The sequence below is a fragment of the Anser brachyrhynchus genome, assembly GCF_964034855.1.
Source record: "Anser brachyrhynchus genome assembly, chromosome: 2".
NCBI lineage: Eukaryota > Metazoa > Chordata > Aves > Anseriformes > Anatidae > Anser > Anser brachyrhynchus.
In genome coordinates this window covers 147,773,194-147,796,796 of record NC_137695.1, presented here as the reverse complement: position 1 = coordinate 147,796,796, position 23,603 = coordinate 147,773,194, and the positions used below count along the sequence as shown (strand labels likewise).

Below are 23,603 nucleotides of genomic sequence, written 5' to 3'. Positions count from 1 at the left end.
CAGCTGCTCGAAGCACTGATGTTATCCTCCTCTCAGTGTGGGCATCTTGGAGGACCAGGGGTGAGGGCAGGGGCTTTAAGAAGCAGGGAGGATGGAGTGGGGGTCAACGGGGAGATTTCATGGAGGGTTAGGTTTAGTTTGGGGGATGCTGCGGTATTTATTTCAGGACCAGGAATCTCCTTTACCAGCATGTACAATCACACACATTCACAAGAAAGATAAATGTGGGCAACTAGAACTGTAGCTGTGCTGGCGGTGGGAGGGGGAGTCCCACTCTTGCATCCATTTGTGACTGTGAGCACCTTTTAAGCATTTTTCTCCCTTGAAATAAACCTGCAGTGCACCCTTTGGTCTGTAAGGGGCTCAAAGACACCCAGAGAAGATAACCTTCAGAGAGTGCAGTGGTTAAATGTGAGCAAGTCGCACACGGTGCTGAGCACACACAAAGATTTCTTACAGATTTATGACTTGGCCAAATCCAGTTGGAATTTGGTAGGGATGGATGAACATATTCACTTTAAAAAGGCCATTCTTCCCTGGTCCCCCAAATCCAATCTGTTGCTTCTAGGGTATATAATCCCTAGATTTGTTTATGGAAAGGACAGGGAAATGTGTTTAACGTCAGTAGAGCAGAGCATTCACCCTTTGTTTTATTCTGATAAATAGCTGGCATGTTTTGTCTTAAATTAAAAATAGATTAAAAAATACCACACACTTTCCAGAACAAAAATAGTTGATGAAAATGTTAGTTTGTCGAAGTAATAAACAGCAAAAATCAAGATCTTACAATGGAAAATGTTATCTAAACTTAAACAAGCATACTGCTATTAATCTTCCCTATAATGTAACAAAGAAGTACTCCAGGGGACCTTCCTTTGACCTGCCTCAGCTGCAGTTTTTGCTGCAGTATCCCTGTGTCAGGGTGATAAACTCCCTCGTCTCTCCTCCACCAGCCCAGCTATAGCAATATCTAGATTTCCTGTATGCTAAGTACTGCTAGCTTCTATTTTATATCCAGTAAAGTAGGAAGCATCAAAAATACTTTAAAGATCACATTTACAATATAGGAATTTTTGTATGCATATATTAAAATATTCTACAAATCCATTAAAAATCCAAAGGCTCTGTTGTTTGTGTCTGGGTGCGTACATTTAAAACTATATGTGCTCTAGCCAAGCTGGCTGAGCTTGGGAGTGGCTTGTAGGATGTCTCAGGGTTGGAAGTTAGGACTCTTTTGTTTTGTAGCTAAATATCTAAAAGCAGATAAAAATACTCCAGCTAGCTTTGAAAGTGAAGAGAATAACCCTATCAGTTACTGAACAGCACTACTAAATGATTAGAAGGAGCTCAGCACCACCTTGTTATATGCACATGACCTCTCCTGAGGCATCTGTGGCCAAAAAAACAAAAAAAAGGGGGACGGATTAAGTAAGCGCATCAGTCCGCCGCATTTGAAAGCGGATCTTCAGGACAGGGATGCTTTCCATAGAGTCATTTCAGGCAAAGGTCACATGTGTGCATATAAAATCAATCCTGAAAGCAGCGCCTTTGTCCCCAAGCTATCTCCCAATGGAGCCATTGTCCTGTCGGGGCAGCTGGCACCCTGACTTCAGCTCCCAAGCCCAAGGCGGCCGGGCAGCCTCCTGCCAGCCGGACCAGGGCCAGGGCAGCCACTGCAGGGGCCAGGGCAAAGCGGAGTTTCCACGTCAAACCTCAGCCATGGAGAGAAAAGACCCGCTGGTACTGGTACGGTAGGCGCATCTTCCCTCCTTTCCCGCCCCCCCGTGTTTTTCTGGCTTGTTGAAGTAGTCTGAAGTAAATATAATTACAAGCAAAGGCAGGCTATGAAGTAGTGTGAGTGTATTTTTGCCAAGTGTAGCTTGGATTGGGATTTGGCAAGTTGAGCGTCGGTTTGATGTACGTTTAGGGATGATGTTGGAAGTGCTCTGATTCATAATTAAAATAGAAAGCATTGTTTAATGCACAGAGAAGTAAGTCTATTTGAAAAATCATAGTAGACCTCTTAGAGCTTGTTTTACCTTATGAAGATAGCCTTCTCTCTTCATCTTTTAAATATAAACTGCCATTGGTATCTTGTTACCTTATAGCAATGTTAAAATTGGCATCCAGTACATACACAAGCAAAGCAACTTGTTTTGTTTGTATTTACCTCCTGCAATATTAATATTATGCAAACAACTACTTATGAGTTTAGCTCCCGCACCACCTGGCTTTTGATTTACATTAAAATCTTCACTGTTTGGAGCTTCACTAGTGAAATGTTGGGCTTAAAGGCAATCTGTCTCAATAGGGTTCCCATTACAGGCACCTCTGCCTAAGCCTTTTTTTTTTTTTTTTCTGAACAAAATGTATGAATTTCTTTAATCCGGGCAATAACAACTCCAAGATCTGCATTTTTTTTCCCTAACTCCCTATGCTACAGGTGTAAAGTGCTGATTAGAGGCACAAGTTAATAAGGAGTAAATAAAAGAGTGCATGCCTTGCAGTTCTTTGTATGGTTGGAATTGTGATGTTTTTGATTAGTCTGATTCTGAAGTAATAATCATTGGGACCCTCTTTTGAGTCTCTTTTGCTTCTAATTTGCTTAGATTTTAATTGTAATTGTTCTAATTACTACTGATCTCTGCATCTTCCTTTCAGCACCCATCAGTACAGAATGTGCTGGGTAGGGAGAGGTTAGTGGGGGGCAGCTGGAGCTTTGTGTACCTAAAAGAAAATAAAAGAAAGAGGCTGACTCTGCCCCTTACAGGGGCTGCCCACAATTGACCTGCTGAACTGTTTAGAGATGAGTATGGGCATTTTTAGATTAAGAAAGAGCTTCTCTTGAAACATTCTCTTGAAATGTTTTCTCTTAACAAGCTGGCCTGTATAGGATGTTAAGAAAACAAAACAATACTCTATTTTGTATTTTACAAAACCTTGCCTCGCTTCAGAGGATGTAATATGATTGAACCATGAGTTTAAAGTCATTGAGCAGACAGGTTCCCAATTATTTACAAAGGATGCTAGCTACGTTTGAATACCAGGTAGCTAAATATATGTTAGCATCATTCTTGAAAGCTGTAGCTGTTCCTAACAGTGTTCTCACATAGCAGGCTTTACCCGGGGATGCCAAATGTGATCCTTTTGACATCAGTTGAACTAGAAGCGGAGGTATCAACTAGTTCTGGGAGATCACTGAAAGGTGGTGGCATGAGACTGCTCCTGGCAGTCCTGAGGCCAGCACCAACTTGTCTGAATTTCCGTATGTGGTATTTTAAGTGTTTTTTGTCTGAATTTCCGCATATGGTATTTTAAGCGTTTATTCATGGTGCTTCACCAAATCAACAGGTTACTTATGGAAAAGGAGCCACACCTGTTATTGCTGGTACACCAGTAACACAAACTATTTTTCTTGTGCTTGTGAAGCTGGAGGCATCCTCGACCTCTTCCGCACCTCGCTGAATGGGGGCATTCGAAGCTCCCAGCGCAGACCCAGCTTGGGCTCATCACCTGGTGAAAAGGCGACCAAGGTTTGCAGGGTGTCAGACCAAATGACCTCACAGGCTTTCGTTGCCTCAAAACCCATGAAACGGTGTGTGTAAATGAGTGTGCTCCACTCATTTAGACTAATGGAGAACAGGGTAACTGTCAAAGAAATGTAAATAGATAAACACATAAAGGCCCTACTGGCATTGGAGAAATAGTTTGCTGTTGTGTACTGTTTAAATTCCATGAGAAAGATCCATGGTAAATGATCTCCTGTCCTAGCAGCCTTCATATGTTAAACTATTCATTTTGCCTCCAGAAATTAAGATATGCTTAAAAGTTACAGTTGTTGGTGCTATACATGAATAATTGGAAGAAAAGCAATTAAAACTATATAATACTAGCAGGTATGCTCAGCTCCAGTGTTGTAGTCCCATTTGAGCCAAATAGCATAGAATGGATTTTCCTTACTTGTGTGACTAGCAGAGAAATTGTCTCCAGATGCTTCCACTTCTAAATACAATTCCTGCCCAGCCACCCTCCACTTCTGTAGGAAACTTTATGCCTTCCTTCCACACTTTCTATTATGAAGTACCTCAAAAGTTTCATCTTCACACTTTCTCCTTTGTTTATCTGATTTCATACCATCAGGTGGAAAAGCTCGTGGGCTGAGGTAAGGACAGGGAGGCTATAAACCTGTTCCTGTGTGGTTTATTCCATGGTCTGCAAGGGAACAACCTGTGCCACCATGGTCCTCTCCACGGGCTGCAGGGGAATTTCTGCACCTCCACTCATTCTTTCCTGCACTGAACAACAGGGCAGTTTCTCACACATTTTTCTCTATTCTTACTGCAGTGTTTTTTTGCCCTTTCTGAAATCAGTTTTCACCGAGGCACCACCAGCTTGGCTGCTGGGCTCAGCCGTGGCCTGAGGTGTCTGCTGGAGCCAGCCAGAACCAGCTGTGTCCGGCATGGGGCCGGCCTCCCCTCATGGAGGCCCCTCCAGGCCCCGCTGCCAAAACCCCAACACAGACACCCAATACAGAAGCCTAAAATCTTGACTTTGTATCATTATGCATGCATAATGCACAGTTTTACATGTTTCTGGCCTTTTACCACCTGATCTTCGGTTTCCATGTATATTTTTGTCTATTTAAAGATTTTAACTTGGAAGTTTTCTGGTGTTGGAAGCCATCTTTGGCTTTGCTGTCCAACTCTTCTCTGGCTTTTTTTTTTTTTTTTTTGTATGTGAGAGAGTGTTCTTGGAAGCTCATCTTTGAATACAACCTTATTTTGTTTTCCCATGTCATCTGGTGTAGCAATCTGCACATTATTTGCAGAACATGGCCAGAGCTATTCCTGCCATTTTTCTGCTGAAACCCTCTCCCCCACAGCAGCTACGTGCCATCCCCATTACTACAATTTCCTTTTTTATTCTTTATTTCTTGCTGTTCGCTGTTAAACCGTACCTTCAGCTGAGGTCCTTCCTCTCATCTCTGTACCACTCAAAGAACTTGGTTTATATTAACCATATTGGATAAAAACATTTTGTTCACGCAGGCTTTTTTACCTAATGCCAAATTTCAAGCTTCTGGCTTTGTATTGGCACCCGTCAAAACACAAACAGATATAGGGACAAGGCCAGGGCATGCTTCCTACACCGCTGGGCCACGCTCCTTGCACTTGGCCAGGGCCAGCCCACGGGGAGGTGTTCCAGGACAGGTCCATGTGCTTCTGTTTATTCACAACCTAACCACCAGGTCACTTTTTATTATTATTATTTATTTTTTCAAGGGAAAACACACGTACTGCTGAGTGCGCAGGCAGGACATCTCCAAAGGCTCTTCCTAGGGAATCGCTCCATGTTTTCCAGAGAGCCTGGTGCAAACCTGGTACAGGACTTGAACACTTCCCTCTGCACTTTGCAAGCAGCATAACAAAGTGAAGGGGAGGAATACAGCCTACAGATACCCCATCCCACCCCTGCGTATTCATTGACTTGACTCGAACAGCTCAGTTTTGCAGGATTGCTCTAAACTGCTTTATTTAAGTGAGAGTCCTTGAGGCAGGACAAGATTTTGGTGAAGTAGGACGAGATTTTGGTGCCACAGCAAACACCAACACTACTGACAACTAGCAGTAAAAAGGGCAAAGAGAATAAATTGAAATTTAAGGGAGAAATTACTATCTATAGAATATTTACCCCCTTATTGCTGTGTATTTCTCCTTGGAGAAGAACATTTTCAGTTGTATTGACTGTGTGTGCCTGGTAGCACTGATGAATGTGACAGTTTGAAAATATTTTCTGGGGTATGGAGAAAGTGCCCTGATGAAAGTACAATTTATTAATAATTAAGCTTGCATCATCTGTAGGTTTTTGCTTTCCCTTCTTTCTGTACTGCAGCCAACACAGCTGAAGTGGCAGTGAAGAGGACAGGCAAACAAGAGACAAGGTTGTGCCTGGGGTGGGACAGAGGGAAGGGATCACTGCCATGAGGTCAGCTGAAATTCCCTTGGAGCTGATGGCCCCTTCATTCAGCATAAATGTAAGAAGCCCTTAAGTGCCTTTTGGATATCCAGAACAATAGGATTCCTTTCTGTGCTCAGGGAAACAGCATTTTTTGTACATTCTTTGTAAACGACATGATTGTACCAAAGAATTTCTTGATGCCACAATCTAAGTCCCCTCTTAAAGGAAACAACTTAAAGGGTCCAAATCTCATCTGGCTGCCAAGCCCAAAAGGATTTATTACTCAGGTCATTTGTGCTTGACCACATAAATTCAATGCACCTAAATAGGCTTCAATTTTTTAATGTCCCTTCACTTATATTGGACTTGTGCACTAGTGCAGAACTGAAAGAGAGCAATACAATAGAGATCAGGCATGGTTTTCTCCCCTCTGGCCCCCCAGAAGATAAAACAAGAATGAGATATTCCCTCTTTTGGAGCTCACCTCTCCTAAAATATTGTCTCTTCTTTCACCCCCAAATCCAAAATGACTTTTCCTGCTTTTCCATTGCTCTGCCCAGCCAGCCCACCTTTTCCCTGTGGACTTCAGGATATAGCTCTGATTGTAATGGGACATTGGGTGCCTGGCAGTTGTTGCTGGTGGTGTCAAGCCTGGTTCATTTGCTGAAACTTCTGCCTCCAAAAGCTTCCTATGCCTCTGCCCTGCGCCCTCTGTCCCAGCTCCTTAACACAGTCCTGGTTGCACTTCCACCTGGCCTTATAGAATGGGGCATTGAGGTTAGTTTATTTATTTATAATGCATCAGAGTAACAAGCAATGAAAGCAGAAGCTTTCCTAATTTCATTTTTTAGTCTGATACCTTCCCAAAACATGCTGAATTATCAACAGAATGAAGCAGATGTTTTAGCAGGCTCAGGTTACTTACAAGCAGGGGTATGAACATGAGGTTTTGGTCTGATACTCATTTGCCAAACAGCTGTTGTAGCTTAAGCTACTATAGGGGAACCATGTACGTGCTCCTGCTCTTGTCTCAGTGCAAAGTGAACCTGGTTTGCGTGAGGGATAGGGATGCTCCTCTTCTGACTTCAGCTGTGCCGCCTGAAGATATTGCTGCTCCCTGCTTCAACTGCCCATCCCCTATCCCTTCTCCTTTACCCAAGGTCTGTTTTTTCCTTTTTTTTTAAATATTTTTTTTTTAAAAAGGTGATTTAATCATAGGATTCTGGAGCACCAAGTAGATAAGCTGAGCAGTGAAGCTCCTGCAGTTGGTGTTGTGTGGTGCAGAGGAGATGGAGAGAGGCAGCTGCGGTGGGCAATTTATCACCCAAATGGATGATTGAGCTTATAGACTTGAGTGAGGACAGCAGGCAGAGGGAGGAGACCTTTCCTTCAGCTGGTAAAGCTGGAAAAAAAAGTTGGAAAAGGAGGTGTCTCCAGTCTCTTCCCCAGATTTGTATTTTACTTGTGTCCATTTTACATTGCATTTGAATGGACAGTGCTCTCAAAGGTGTTTGGCTGCAGCATCTTAGAGAAGGGGCAGCAACAGACAGTGAAAGGACACTAAATTAAATAGCCCCAGCTGTTCTGCAGGCTCTCTGTGAGTGCCCAGGAACATCTGTCTCTGCTTTGAAAAGCTTCAACAAATATAATTTCAAGCTGACTTCAGTGTTGTCTGTTATGGAAAAGGGATTTACTGGGGTGGGGAGGAGAAATATATGTTTTCTGTGAAGGCTGAGTGAAGCAGAGCTTCTTTTATTATACAGTAGTCAGCAATCATTAAACTGAGGAACAGATTATTTCTGAAAATCATGTATAGTTAGATGAAAAAATGAATTAGAGAAACAAAACTTAGTAAGATTATCTGCCTTAAAATACTGAAGAAATCTATTCATATTTAAGTGGCTGGTTTTGCTGTAGTCAACTTGTTTAATCCATAAAAAATGACTCTATTCTTTTCCAAAGTTTTATGCTAAATAGATGAAAAAAGAATTCACAATAACAACCAAAAAAACACTGGTAATCCTTATGCAAACCCATGCTAGAAAATTTTTGCTTTCTAGCACTTTCCTTCATGTCTTTTTCTTTTTCATATTGCACTCCTGCAGAGCTTGAAATGTATTCAGTTCCACATTATGATATGGGTTTAAAAAAAAAAATCTAGCAATGGATCTCATTGTTTTGTTGTTGAAATGTTGCTTATACTTTTCTCACCCTGAGAAAACAGGGAGTACTGTTCCAACAGGATGTTTTCCCCTTTGTGCTTACATTTGTCATCTTTGCACTCGGCCGTAATCAGGAAAAAAAGCTGGCGTGCAACTGAAGCGGTGCTGACACAGTTGAACTTCGGAAAATTTGTGATGCTTGGAAAATGGCCCATCTGTCCGAAATGACCTAAAAAGTAATATGCAATTGTTTAAAGCTTTTGTGCTTTGCCATTAAAACAGGCAGCAGCAGATGCCCGGTCAGAAAGGCGGAGAGCTGAGCGTGTGCAGCGGTAATGCTGATGCTCCCTGGCAGCACGTGGGAGGGAAGAGAAGCGCTGCTCCGTGCTGTCCCCCGGCCAAGGGATGCTGCTCGCTGACATTACCCAGGTTGGGATTCAGAAGCAGTAGCAGCTTACAGCTCCATGTATCTCACAGACACGCTGCTTCCAGGGCTGAGGATCGGAGCACTGAACTCATCCAACTGCAAAAACCTGTGAACGGGAGTTTCTTTTAACTTTGTTTTTTTTTTTAACTCATCTTGTGTTCCTAGGAGTGGTTTTTTGGAGTTAGAGGGATGGGAGTGATGGCAAGGACCAGCCAGTCTGCTAGGACTGCTGGTAGATGCTTTTATCTGGGCTATACCTGCTGGTTTCATTTCTTTTCTAAAGGAGAAGAGCAGAAAATCCAGTTATTTCCAAGTTATTCAGACACCTCACTTCTTCCAGTGGCTGGGGATAGCTTAAGCTTGTGGTATAAAGGTGTGTATTTCAACAGTTTTATCTCAAACAGTCCCCCCAGAATGAGCTTGCAGATGGATCTAAGTCTGTGACAGTGTTAGCTGTGTCCTCATTTTATACGTTTTTCTTTAAGCAGAACCTTGTTCAGCTGCTATTGTATCCTCCTGCATGAATGTTCGTGAGGCCATGCAGTGAATCAGATCAGGGTGTTTGGCCAACTTTTAATAATTATTTTTTCTTTCCTTCTCTTTTTCTTTTTTTTTTTTTTTTTATTTCTAACACCCCCCTGCCAGCAGCCGTCTCTTCTTCAGGCTGTCCTGATTTCTTCACGATTTGTTTTTAGCAGAGTTCCTGCTCTTTATAAAGGTCCTATGGCTCTTAGCAAATGAACTAGCTCTGAGCTTGAATAAGTCTTGGGTTTGTCTGAAGCAGGTTCAAACCTCAGATGGCCCGTAGCCTTTTTTGTTTTACAGCAACACTGTCACAGCCTGTCACTGGCCTGCAGCGTTGCAGTTGTGTTCACGCATCCCTTCACCATGCCAAAAAAGCTTTCATAGGTACAGACACTTACAGGTCACCGTAAGAGCAGCCAGTTCTTCAGTCTTGAAATGCCTCCTTGTGCAACTATAGAAACGAAAGAAAAATAAGTCCAAATGCCCAAGCAGGGCATGTCCCTGTTTGCTGTGGAGGGATCCTGTTTCCAGCCTGATCTCACTTTGCTTCTTCCCCAGAACAAGTACTGATGCTGGAGAGCATGGATGTCCAAAGCTCCAACTACAGGGCAAGTTGAGAAAGTTATTCATAGTGACATATCTCTTTAAACTGAAATCAAATAGGATTTTGCCATTTAGAAAATACCAGTGGTTTTTTAGATTAACGAGAAGAAAAATATCAATTAAAATACTTCTTTCTTGATCCAAGTGCCAAAAACATTTTAAAAAAAAAGAGATTTAAAACAAACCAATAGAAACTCTTGTTTGGCAAAGAAAACAACTGAAAGTAAACAGAGCAGTATTAATTATATCCACATTTTACTTGTAGGGAAGAGATTAGCACTTGGAAATTTTTTAATCATAACCAAGCTTTGAGCTTGAAAAGTGTGCCAAAATGGAGTTTGGGCTGAGGGTAAATATGATTAAGTAGGAGAGAGATGTTACGGGATTATCGTAGAAGTCCTCACAAGGAGTTTTATATACCCAGGAAGTTCAAAGCTTATATTCCACTGAAAAAAGTTCAAACATGGTAAAGGATGTTTATACAAGTTACGTAAAGAAAGTAGGAACATGATTTGAAGTCTAGAAAACCTGCTTGCTTGCGTCTTTAAAAAACTACCAGCTTTGCTCTTTTTTTGTTTCTTTTTTCCTTTTTAGCTTTAAGTCGTTGTTTCTAAAGGCCTATGGTTATCATAGAATGGAATAATTTGTATCACTTGAAAAGCTCAAATAAGTGAATAGTGATTGTGTGGCACATGTATGGTACCCAGTAAGGCCTTCAAGACATCCAGGATATTGGCTGTGATGGTGGGTGATTTTTACACCATCCAAGCCTACAGCTCTTTTCAAAAGACAGATGTGAAGCTGTTGGTGGACACCTGTGATACCAGGCCACCATCTCAACCAGCAAAAAGCAGGGATGAAAACCTGGAGATATACTTTGCCTTGCACAGGCTGCATTGAAAACACATGTGGGCTCTTTGGCTGCCTATTTCACTCACTCTTACCCTCCATAAAGAAGCAATTTTTCATCGCAGAACAGTTTTCATTCTGCTGCATGCTAGAATTTTTATATCTGATTATCTTAAGAAATGTAGTTACGAACTCCCAGTGCATTTTAGTAGAGTACTTGTGCTGCTTCGTAATAATCATTTTGTCCAGAAATTGAATTCAGAAAATGTTAGCTTCTTCGAAGATGATGAAAGTATGCGTGTTGGGGTAGTGTTAATGCTATTGCAGTTGTACGTGTGGTTCTCAGGGCGAGGTGTAACGCCCTGTGGTGGACCAGGCGGTCTGTTAGCTGCGGTACTGCTGGAAGGAGAGCCAGGCTCTCAGCACACACAGCTTTCTACAGGTCATTGAAAACTTGTCTGGTTTTCATCTAATCTAGCTGCTACAATAGAAGATGTGGTTCTGATATAAACCTTGCTTTGCGCGTGTGTAACACTTGAGGTAAATCCCTTCATGGGCATCCCGGGCAGCTTGAGGAGCTGCAGTGCTCTCACCAGGCCCACAGCCACTGAAGCTGTCACGGAGGATGTGAGGTGTGGGAGAATTTATTCCTGTATGGCATTATGCCCTCCCTCTTTCACCAGGCCACCACTGGTGTTTCAGTCCTCATCCCAGTGAGCATGTGAGAGTTTTACACGACTAAGGCAGAGCTGGGATGAGGATCCCCCCTTTGGCCAGTGATTCTTCTCCAGTCTCAGGGTAGGCAGCATGTGTAGGCTCAGTTTGGGACAGGCACCCAACCCAGCACACCTATGGTTGACGTTTGGTGGCTATCCCAGCAGGGCAACGTGAGGAGGACACGATGTGCTCTGCTGGTTGTTCTCAGTGAGGTTCTGTACAGGTTCAGGCCCTCAGCTCCCAGCCCCGTGAACCCTGCAGGGGTGCTCAGAAATGTTGATGGGCCTGTAGGTGCCTAAGGCACCTTGGGCCTCAGGGGCTGGGCTGCAGCAAGCTGCAGTTCTGAAGACTTTAATTTGTCCGTGATCCTCCCTGAGGGTCTGGCACCCCTTTATGGATCTTTCTGGCCTAGAAAGTTTTTCTCAGCCCGCTCCTTGGGTGCACTTGAGAATATGGTTTGCATACCTTTCTCCTCAGGCGGTGATGAGCAGACAGATAATCAGACAGATAATTGCAGAGGTATTCGTTAAGCTGTCAGGCACTGGCGGGTGGTGTTCTGAGGCACTTCATAAACAGGTACTTTCATGAGCACAGCCTGGGCTGCGGGTCTTCCCAGTCTTATGGGGTAGCAGCAGACTGGTGTGGCCCCTCACCCGTTGATCCTGTGCCCTCCACCGCAGAGGTCACCACCTTGGCAAAATGCAGCTTTTCTGTGTGTATAAGAAAAAAAGATCCTTGCAGAAGCTTCTGTAACCCTCACATGTCAACAGCCCAAGCAAGGGACAGTCTGACCCTTGTGTCTGCTAATATTTTATTTTCCTCTACACCCTGTTTCCCCCTTTACGTATCCGTACAAACATCTGTGTCCTCACCTACTCTTTATGATCACATTCTATGTTTTTGTTTTCCAAGCCAACTTGCCAGACATTTGAAATCTATCACTTGTGGGAGTGTGCAGTCAAGTTTCGGGCTCCTGCATCCCAGGCTGGTCTCTGCTGAGGGGCTGCTCATCACAGGCCATCACCCTCCCTCCCAAAAGTCTTGGGGTGCTTTCAGTGAGTGCCCACATCTTCCCAGGGTTGCTTCAGCAAATAAGCCTAGGGAGGCTTATTTGCTTTCACAGTACTTGTGTCTGAGGGCACTCAGCATGGATACTGCTTGAGTTTTGCAACTGAATTCCTAGTTCATCAAAAGGTTTTGTTCTGTGAAGTTGGCATTTCATCTACCTGACAAGCCTTTTTTTCTTGGCCACAACTATATGTGGAAGGTGTGTACATGGGGAGAGAGCTTTGAGACATTTTGGCAAAGTCCTTCACCTTCCTGCAGTTTATGTTGCTATCAAGGATACTGCAAACTTTCACCCTGGTCACCTTATGTGGCTGATGTGCTGCACCCAGCAATGCAATGTGGAGATAAGGAGCTAGAAAGGCTCATTTTGTTAGAGCCTACTCCATCCCCAGCCTGTGACTCAGCCAATATACTTGATTTCTCTGCATTCTCATTTCCCATTTAAAAAAATTAAGAAAATTTGATTTTATACAAGACTACAAATATTGCCCTTCTTTTATTAACTCTGGAAAAGTAGAACAGGAATTCTTGTAACTCTGTAAATGTCACAGCATGAACTTCTCATTTAAAGTGTCACCTAGTGGCTGGATGGAAGTTTTGCATTCTAAGTTAAATAATAATCGCTACCATCATACATATTTAACAGCCATAAAGGCCAATCCTTATGCACAATAATTGAGAAAGATGCATTTCATCTTCTGTTGATCTCGTTAAAATTCCTTTTTAAAGTGTTTAATTCAAGCCCTAAAACTTGTACTGAACCACTGCATGACCAAAGGGTCAGGAACACATTATTTCTACTTTATTCTTTCTTCTTCTGATGAGTAAAATGGCAATTAATTGCTAAAAAGTTAATTTCCAGTGATCCCAGCAGTGAAATTTTCCCTGAACAAAATCATTAAACCTTGTTTATGCTAATAAGTTCCTTGTGCATCTGTGGGGTGGCTTCGGGCAGAATCCTTGTTACAAAAAGATGATTGTGCATCTGAGTATGTGGTCAGTTCAGAGCTACTGGAAATTGTGTCTTACATAACACATAAGAAAAATATTAGCAGTTTCAGAGTCATTGTCGTCTATAGTTCGCAAAGGATGTTATGGAGGAGGTTAAATAATATAAGATACTTGTAGTGTAGACCAGAACACTTAAAATGAGCTCTGTTAACATGAGATCGTGCAGTTTACAAGCTCCAGAGATGTTATATGAATGAAAAAGAATGAAATGTGTATTTTAAATTCAGTAGAAGTCTATGTTGCTGTATGTTTTGGTTTTGTTTCTTGCTTCATTTTTCTGGGTGGTCATTTTAAACTTCTGTAGGAACTTTCTTTTGAAAGAACCGAGAACCTGCATGATAGGAAGATATGCAGGAGCTGTAAGGGCTCAGCATCTCTGAAATTGAGGTTGGATATATTGGCTTGGTCACTCAATATTGGTAACTAGATTTGAAAACTCAGTTGTGTTTTGCCTGGATCACTTGGTGACCTGAGGGTCCCAGGCTGGAGGAGAGCTCAGTCTGCTGATTCTCATGCTTTGCCTGTCAAACTGTGAACTTCATCAGCTGAGATATGTAACACCATTGTGTAATTTTGTGTGTGACACCTTTGGTTTCCCTTCTGCTGCTGTCATGCACTTACCTAGTGTACTTATCTAGTGCTTGTGGGTGAAGGTGTTTAATCACAGGATATACCAGATGCTAAGAGTGAATAATATTATAGGAACATCTAGTAAAAATTGTGGTCATTACTTTTCTCTAGACCTCTGTGCACAGTGTGCAGTTTTGTGTTTTTTTTTTTTTTTTCCTAGAAAAAACTGCCTTCAGCACACAATGCAACCTATACTTCAGCTGCTTATTTCATTTTCCACTGAGCTAGTGATGAAGTGAACATCAGAAGATGGGTCTTGACTTCACACCCCTGCTCTGTGCAAGGAGAGGAATACACTGTCCTGGTATAGCTAAGACTGAGGTCTTCCCAGACTAATTGCATTTCCCTGAGGCTTGCAGTGCAAAGATGCAGCTCCACAATGGAGCCACTTTGGTTAAGAAATTGCATAAAAAAGGATCAGCTCCTAGCCAAGGGTGGCAGGCAGATGAGATGTGGGTAGAAAGAGGAGCCTCTGCCCTGCAAAGCTACTTAGTAGGGAGGGACAGATATTGCAGCAGGTAAAAGGTACTTCTCAACAAAGCTCCGAATTGTATGTGCTTGATATTGCACGATGGTTTAAAGAAAATTATAACATGTTCCTTCATGCCAGTATCAACATGACAAAGCCCCAGGGGAAGCGAAAAGCCCATCCATAGGCTTACCAACCCTGACTCTGTCCCTTTAAATGTCATTGTTAGTAAATACTTTGATGAAAGGAGCTTTCATCAGACAAAAAAGCAGCGAACTACACTGGTAAATAATTTGCCTTGGCAAACAATATTTAAGCCGCCGATTTCAACCATAATTGTGTTCAGCATTATCATCTGCTTTGTAAATAGAAGTACTTATCCGAACAGCTGAGCTTTCTGCTGTCGTTGATGAAAATGGGAAAATGTGGGACAGAGGGAACGTGCCGCTTCCTTTCCTTTCTGCAAAGCTGCGGTTTCCAGCTCTTCCGATAAAACCGTGCGTTTCCATCGCTCTGTGCCTTGCAGGAGGCTAGAGCTGTAAAAATACCCCCGTGCTCCCAGCACGTCCCCAGCTTGGGGCACTCGGCTCCGCAACCCAGCCAGGAACTTGAGCAGCGACCGTGCAGCATGAGAACAGTGCCCAGGTTGCTGCCCTGTGCTCGTCCCACCGCACAGAAATGCCTGCGATGTTTTGTGCCACTCGAGGATGGCGTTGGGGCTATTTTCGTTTCACAGCCTGGGCGAGCTTTCCCCCCTCCCCTTCTTCTTCTCTGAGCCAGATGGAGACACATTTGGTTTCTCTTTTACCCATGTTACTTCTGCGAGAAGAATAAAATGAGCAGGAACAGCTATTGGCCGCAGCAACAGAAGAAAGCCCTGCTTTGCCAGAGGAAACCACATAAAAGCGTGCGTGTGTGTGTTTGGGGGGAGGGCGCAGCGAGGGATGATGCCTGGAGCTTCTTGCACTCGGAGCTGCGATTTGTGAGTGAAACATGATGAAATCACCCCCTGGACAAATCACACGAGCCTGTCAACCTCACCAGGTGGGATTACTTGTAGCTAATAGCCCGAACTCCCAGAGCAAACAGAGCTCTGTGCTCACTATAAAGCAAAAGGGACGGTACTGCACGGGCTTTTCAAGAATCCTCTAGTATGGCTAAGAAGGGCTGCTTCCACTTACACCAGGTAGGGGAGGAAAGGAGCGTGTTTGCTTTTAGAGGAGGAGTAGCCCGTCTCTCCTGAATAAGGTCCTACAAAAAGGAGCGTTTCAGCTTCAGAAAGAGATGTTTTATTCATAACCCCCTTCTGGTTTGTGCTCCTCTGAAACGGTGACTGTCAGCTGCTGCTCCAGTGATGGGAACTGCAGTGCTGGGGAGCTCGAATGTACAGGGACCGTCTCTGCCCTTTTAATCATAACGCTCGTAGCTTGGAAGTCCTGGCTTTTGCACAGTTTGATCACTCTGCTGTTTTGCTTTTGCAGGTTATATCTTTATTTGCTTTTGCCTTTGGAGTAAATGTCTGCATGGGATTTACAACAAATCGCTTTAGGAGATCTGAAGAATGGGATGAGGGCCCAGTCTCAGGTACAGTAACGGACATAAATTGTACATCGCAATACCCTTATGTTATATACGGCGGTTAGAAACCACTCCTACGCCGAAACAGTAGTTTGCTTGTTCCTTTTACCTCTAGGATATAGAGAAGAAATAACTCACTGAGCCTGAGTCAGTTGACCTTTGGGACTCACCTATAGGTCTCCTATTTACTTAAACTTTTGCTCTGTGTGCATGTGACTATGGAAAATCTAGCTTATTTTCGGATTGAGCGCCGCCAGTATCGCAGAGATCGGTCTCCATAGCTGCTTCATTGTGCTTGCAAAGTTTTGTGCTGCGTGCGGTTTCCCTCTAGAACTAACAGAAACATCCCGATTGCTTTAAGGGTGCCGGTTGCATTTTGGTAGCTATTGAAGCGGTTTCTCTAATCTTGAGTAATGCTTTCAAGAACGCGCTGGTGAGAAAAGCTTTTGGCATTTCTGCGTCTCCTGAGGTCATGCTGGTTTGTGAACAGTAGACGGCAGACATCTGACGGCGGCGAGGGCCGAGCAGGTGTTCGCGTCCCTCGCCAGCAGATGTGCTGTCAGGGGTCGGCTGTTTGCCTTTGGAGGAAAGCAAGAACATGCCACAGAAGGGACTGTTGTTCGTGTTCTGGGGCAGTGTAGGGTTTTGTGAGCTCAGGCATAGTCCGAGTGGAAAAATATATAAAATGGAATACTAGTCTTTTTTCTTAAAAAATAAAATGAATGTAGGCTTGACTTGTGTCTCTATTCCTTCCCTTGGCAGGAGAAAGGGAACCTGTGGTCATTGACTTAGAGCTGGTTAATTTAACCGAAGTGAAAAGGATGCAATACCCATCTGTAATGATAGCCTGTGAATTTTCATTGTGAACTTTTTTATGGTGTCCTGAGGTTGTTGTGTGCCTGGTAACAAATGTGTGTCCTCCCCTTCCTTGTCTTTCATGAGAATTAGTGTCTGGTCACAGCCACAGTTGGGGTTGCTGATCGCTGAGCAGAGGCATTTTAGGTAACTGAAGAGATAGTGGTGGTTGCTTTTGGTATTTATACAACAGCAAAACAAATTTGCTCGTAAATCAAATGTATTACTAATTTTATCTTCTAGTACGTAAACTCTAGAGCGGTTGGGTAATGTGTGTAGTAGTGACATGAAGGATTTGCATTTCATGTCTTCAACACCTGGCTGTCGATTGCTTTGCTTTTGATGGTGACTGTGCAGGCTTTAGGGCAGGGCTGCTTTGTACCAAAGTCCCAAAGGTCCGATACTTGGGACCCACTGCAGCTCGACATTGCCAACTCTGCTGAGCCCACCAGCACCGTTCAGTGCCACCAGGGCTGGGAACAGTAGCTGTGTGCTGTTTCCAGTAGATCACCATCCCAGGAGAATAGTAAGAAATACAGGATATCTCCCCAAAAGGCAGGAGATGTGGGTTATTTTGGGGCAGTCTATTGAAAAGGTGCATATGGCTGAGATTGAACCAGAACCTGGCATTGATGTAGTCCACTCTAAGGGGCAACAATGAGGACAAAACCCTCTGTTACTCTTTGTTTCCTTGTGCATTTGGGAAGCCTGGTTACTTTTATTGCAGTAAAAAAAAAATTGGATGTGAAAGCAAAGAATAAATTATTATTGCTACATCTGTCTGAAGAAGAAAGTAAACTGTTAGGCTAGAAAGGTGTCTTTTTAAATAAAATTAAAGCACTGTGATCAAAGAATTTTTTTAGGCATTAGGTTCGTGTAGTTGCATGACTTTCAGTTGTACTTCATCAGAAGCCTAGTGCTGTGAACTATCCAGAATGAAAGATTGCTGTATGTTCTTTTTCAACTTCACTCTGCCTTGGCTTATTTCCAAGTTTCTTAGTGTCTAGAACTAATTATTTTGTGCTGGCAAAACTCTGTCTCTTTACTAACCATTGCTGTATATTTCCAGTTTGTTACTTTTACAGGGGTATGCCATGATTGTAGGCAAACTTCAGTTTTTATCTAGTATAGAACTCCTCTACGAGTCAAACCAGTGTTTTATTTTGTTTTGTTTTCCATAGTTCATTATACATGCATGTCAAAGAAGTACCATCATGCCTAAAAAGTTCTCTTGATCTCTTTTGATAGCGTATAGATGTTTGATATTTGTATCCAACAAACAATTTTTTGACTTCAAGTCTTTAAAAAAAAGAAATTAAGAGTACCAAGGCTGCTGTTCTTCATAACTTTGCTTTTGTAAGTTACTTACTGTATGAACCTTCCAGACTTCTTGGTAAGTACTTCCAAGGAAAATGACTTTAGCAGTCTCTTGAAGCATATTCCTTAGTCATGGTAGGATGATAGCTTCAATCTTGGAAGGAGAAGCTTTGATGTTTTTCTGTTCCTTCTCACTGCATTTTTAAGCATGGCACTAAACCCAGAATTTATTGTCTTGGAACAGCTAGAATTGTTTTGTTTTCCTTAAGTGACTTTTCATTGAAATTTTATTAACTGCAATGACTTAATGGAAAAGTGAAATGCAAATTCATAATTTGAATATTACATAGCAAAACTGGTGCTTTAGATGTTTTATGCAGGTATTTAGGTGATCCACATAGGTTCCATATAGGATCCCAAATGGCATACTCTTACCAGGTAGCCTCATTCCTATAATGGCTGTGTAAACATGTCTGTATTTTGTAGCCCTACTATTGAAATACTACTGGAAGTACATAGAGTTGATAATTATTTTTTAATGATGTAATTAGATTGAATCAGAGCAAGTAGTTTGATATGGTGCATTCCCAGGTGAATATAACACATTTACAATGGAATTGTAATAACCTTCATGGATTGAATCAGGAAGGCAGTATTGCCCTATATAACTTTTTTCTCTAATATATGATGTGAGAGATAATACTTAGATGGTTACTTTGAGCCTAGTGGCAAAAAAAAAAAAAAGACATGGAAAAGGGTATGAAAAGCTCTACCTATTAAAAAAGGAGGGGAGGATCTTCATGGGGAGGCCCCTGTGCATGTTGCATGGAGGCAGGTCTGATTGCAAGAGCTGTGGAGGGATGCAGGAATTTTGAAAAGTATTTTGAAACTGTGTAAGTTTGTTCTGTACAAAGTCTTCAGTGAATTTGAAAATGCTCACCATGAATGGAGCTCCTGATGATATATTTTCCAACTCTTCTACATGCACCAGTACCCATGCCATGGCATTGTGCACGACCTGAAAATCACGGTCTGGCTGCAAAGGCAAGGTCAGTCGTGGTAAACAAAGGATTGATCTTAATATATTCAGAGATCAGGGGAGTTAAACCACATCCTCTTTTGTGTTGCTATGTGGAAGGTGTCCTGCATTGACTTAGGAGGTATAACTTGAATTTGCTAAGGAATTTGGGGTAATTTGTCACATCGCTAATAAAAAGGATGCCAGAAGATGTGGAAAAAAATAGCAAATAAGGGAGCTGGACTAAACCATTCTTATGTGAAATGGGAACCCTACTTGCAGTCATAGAAGGTGGAGCTAGAGGGGATGCTTGACCAGCTATGTAGACATTGTCTATATCCCAATACATGGGCATTTATTTCTGAAGTGCTCCTGACAGGTCTTGGTGTATAACTTGTTCTTCAAATGTCCAAGATCAGAGATTGCACAGCCTCTGTAGGCAATTTGTTCCAGTGGTTTCCTGATAAATGATTTGTACTTTACAACAGGTGGACATTCCTTGAAATACAGTTGACACTGTTATTCTGTAATCTGCACTCAGGTTTACACCTTCTTTTTCCTAAACACATGCTGCTGTGTGTTTCTTGACTTTCTGAAATGGTCTCCCTCTCATTCCTTTGAAATGAAGAGGGCAATGCCAGTGTAAGGAATATATAGTCTGTGGTTGTATGTAATCCATTTGAGTTCAAATTTGCAGCTTACTAGATCTGTGGTTATATGTTACCTAGCTTCCAAAGGGAAAGTAGCAAAAGAGGCTAAATAACAGAAATGTTCTTTAGTAACAGATTTTCAGGAGCATTTGGCACAAAGCAGCTGTCCTTAAGAATAAGGAGCAAGACTACATCTCTCTGAAAATGTGAGCATTAACATTGAAACAATTCTCATGTGATTAATTTCTAATGTAGATTTGTGGCCTGTTTATGTGACCGAAAAAAATACTGGTCTGTGTGTTGCCAGCATAGATAAGCCACCTTTAGCCCCTAGGAGCTCCCGATGGCCAAAATATTGATGGCTCTTTAAAAGCATCCTTGCAAAGTATGTACCCACAGAGTGAAACTGCACTGTGACTATGCTGGTACTTGCTTTTAGCAATGCTCACCTGACTGAAAGTCAAACAAAAGCAGAGAGACACAGTTGCCCACCATTACCTTTTCCAGAAGTCATATGAATGTGCCTTGCTACTATCACGATCCATGGCTGCAGCCATTATAGGTTTGCTCCCTCCCCATGATATTGTTGTAGGGTTGATTTACTGCCCAGTTTGCTCCTTGAAGTGTTTTATGCTGGTGCTGCTGGTGCCAGTACCACTCCAAGGGAAACGATGGATCAGTAGTGCTGGGGATGGGAAGTGGTAGGATACAAGCTATGTCACCTCCAGACTTCCTCTCCATCTTCTTTCCCAGCCATTTTTACAGTGTTGGGATAAGGTCATCATGTTTGGAAAGAGATTTTTCCTCGGTTTATGTGGAGACTGAACTTTCAGCTATGTAAAAGAGTAGGGAAAAAAATACATGAAAGAAAGATCAGAGCAACTGTTTCCCAAAAGTGTCATTGCATCAGTTCTCTTAAAATCATACAGCTAATCATGGTGAGGTTTGCCAAAACCAAAACGTGGTCTAAAAGAAAACAAACTCTAAGACAATTTCAAAGACTTAATTTTAATAGGTCTCTCAAAGAACAAATGTCATTGTGAAATATTCCTTGGAACACCTCTGCTTTTAAAGAATAACATGAATTCATCTCAGTTTATTTCATAAAATGCCATTACCCCTAGAGAGTAGCTTCCTGCTTTACGTAAGCTGCTGTGTAGGACTCTTTGATAGGAAAAATGTATAAGATACTAAGTTTTGAGAAAATAGCAGGGAAGTACACACCAGCTCTGGCAATAAGGGCCCTTACTAATTGGTTATTGAAGTCTAATGCATTATTCATGGTTTTCAGACTGGCAGTCCTCCATTTAGTTATACACATCAAATACATTGTCTTCTTTTATACTTATATACTTCTGTACTTTGTTTAATTTTATAATTTAATGCTCTGCAGAAGTCCACCAAAAAGTTGTGCTTTACTTCTCCATTAACTTATAGAGCATCTTACAGTTTTCGTTCACGCTTGACAGTGATTTGGCACCTTCGAGTAGAGCAAACCAAGTCCTGCTGACTGCATGTAGATTAATTGCAGTCCTTTACTATGCGAACTGCCCAGCCAGCCATGAAAATGTCACTTGGTTTCTGAAAACAAAGGCCTGCTTCTGAGGAATAGCTGCAGCTCCTGGAATTGGCCTTGGAGACTTCAATACATTTCTGCTAGTAATCTCTTGATTGTTACAGAGGTAAAGCCAGGTCCATTTCTTTGCAGGATATTATCACAGCATGCTGCTTCCTCATTCTTTCCCCCCCCAAAAAGAGCTGACTTTTTGGATTTTTAAACTTTTATATGTATATATATTTTTTGGCTTCTGCAGGCAACCTTTCCCCTCTCCCCGCTCCCTTCCTCTCCCTAAGCAGGCAGCTGAGGTTTCACTCATCCAAGTGGCTCGGGGCTGAGCCACCTGTCCCACCGCTGCTGGTCTGACAGATGTTGCCCTGTTTCTTGTTCCACACAGTCCTGTCAGATTCCCCCTGGATCAGTACCTCTGGCTCCTGCAAAAACAGATGCTTTGAACTTCAAGAGGCAGAGCCTCCTGGCTGCCGCTGTGACAACCTGTGCAAGAGCTACAACAGCTGCTGCTTCGACTTTGATGAGCTGTGCTTAAAGACAGGTACGATGGGTCTCCTGCCCTGCACTGGCAGGTGCTGATGATGCCTGGCTTATGCGAGCAGTTGGGACTGGCTGCTATAATACAGTGCTCCCTGCTGTAACCCGTGTCTCCTCCTTACCTTGCCTTGCCGGCTAGGCTTGGCTTAGCCCATAACGCAGCCCACGTGTCCTTACAAGGAGCAGTAGGGACATGCACCTATTGCTCCTCACTGCTGGGCTTCTGCCATGGTTTCTAGGGCAGAAAAAGACAGGGTACTATTTGTACTACCTGGAAAGGAGATCTGATACTCATTTACAAACAATAATCAGCATTCAGGCACCAGTTGTCCCTCCAGGTTACAATGAAGAGAGCCATGGTACAGACTGGAGGCTGGTCTCTCAGTGTTATCCATCCTTTTTTTCTCCCAGGTGATAACTTAATATTAGAGCAATTCACACTCTCTTGTGGATTGTGCATTGTGAAAGCACCTCTGAAACTGGGAGTGTTGAAGTGGTGCAGGTCCCTTCAGAGGTGACAGGCTGGGTTTGTTACCATTGCTCCAGACTCTGATTTCCAGATGTCAGGATGCATATAACACACTGGTAAAAACGTTTACCTTCAGTTCATTAGACCCTGGGGAAAGGAAATACACCACTTGTTCACTTTCCGTTTTTCATGACTCATAGGCAAGGGAAACTTCAAAGAGGTCCATGAGTTATGTTTTATTTCTTAATAGTGCACTTAAATTATTAGTTGTACCTATCTCCTTGAATGTTTGCTTAGTGGGCAGAGTTGACACAGGTGCCTTCTAATTCTGCTGTTAAACCTTTCCTTGCTTTATCAAGGAATTACACTTACTAACCAGCCAGAAGAGAAATCTAATGACTGAAAATATCATTGTTCATGGATGGGCAATGTTTGAGAGTTTGAGAGAACTTCCTCATTTCTGTTTATAAGGATATTGTTTGAATAGCATGGTACCAAATCTCAGTACTGTGATTCTATAATCTAATATAAAAGAAATGGTTTGGTTCCAGGCCAAGAAGTTCTGAATTTTAAGCTGATGCTGTTTTGTCCCAGTGTAAATGACTGTAGAATGTGAGGTTCTGAAGACTTTCAGCACATTGCAAGATGTTTGCTCCCAAAGAGCAGACTCTCAGTTCCTCAGTCTCCTGTCCAGAGAGTACAATATCAATTTACATGTATGGTTAGCTGCATAGCCCTTAGAACCGTGGTGTAAATTTTCTTATAATCCCACGAGCATTTATGAAGACAATTATCACATGTACAATCTGTAAATACTACATATTTATAGGAAAAAAGCCCTAAATTAAGGAGAAATGGGGAATGAAAGAAATTGCTCGTGCGTGTGTGTTTTTTTAATTTTATTTTTAACTGGGTGCATGTTAACTGAAGTGATCTTTTCAGTTTCCTATTGGCTGGGACAGGACACATGTGGGAAACCATATGCTTATATCCTCAGGCCCTATTCTAAAGCGTAGCAATGTGCTGACCTGGAGAGAACGCCATAATTTAGACAGGCCCTTATATCCTAACTTCATTTGCAAGATGAGAAGAGCAGGAGTGTTTTACAGCTGCTGCGCCATGCTTCTCCTTGAAGTGCTTCAAACTTTGCAGCTGGTGCTGAATCTCACCCGCTGAGGTATTAGAAAGTT

At 42.5% G+C, this 23,603-nt stretch overlaps 1 protein-coding gene across 1 annotated transcript in view; it reads left to right on the top strand.

The window, feature by feature from the left end:
- Positions 1 to 1,496: 1,496 nt before the first annotated feature.
- ENPP2 (ectonucleotide pyrophosphatase/phosphodiesterase 2) overlaps positions 1,497 to 23,603 on the top strand; it is a 71,786-nt gene continuing 49,679 nt past the window's right edge. Inside the window, 6 exon segments of the mRNA XM_080581293.1 lie at positions 1,497 to 1,586; positions 1,588 to 1,620; positions 1,622 to 1,648; positions 1,650 to 1,751; positions 15,901 to 16,003; positions 21,793 to 21,948. Of these exon segments, the coding sequence (XP_080437419.1) occupies positions 1,512 to 1,586; positions 1,588 to 1,620; positions 1,622 to 1,648; positions 1,650 to 1,751; positions 15,901 to 16,003; positions 21,793 to 21,948 (496 nt within the window). The 5' untranslated portion in view covers positions 1,497 to 1,511.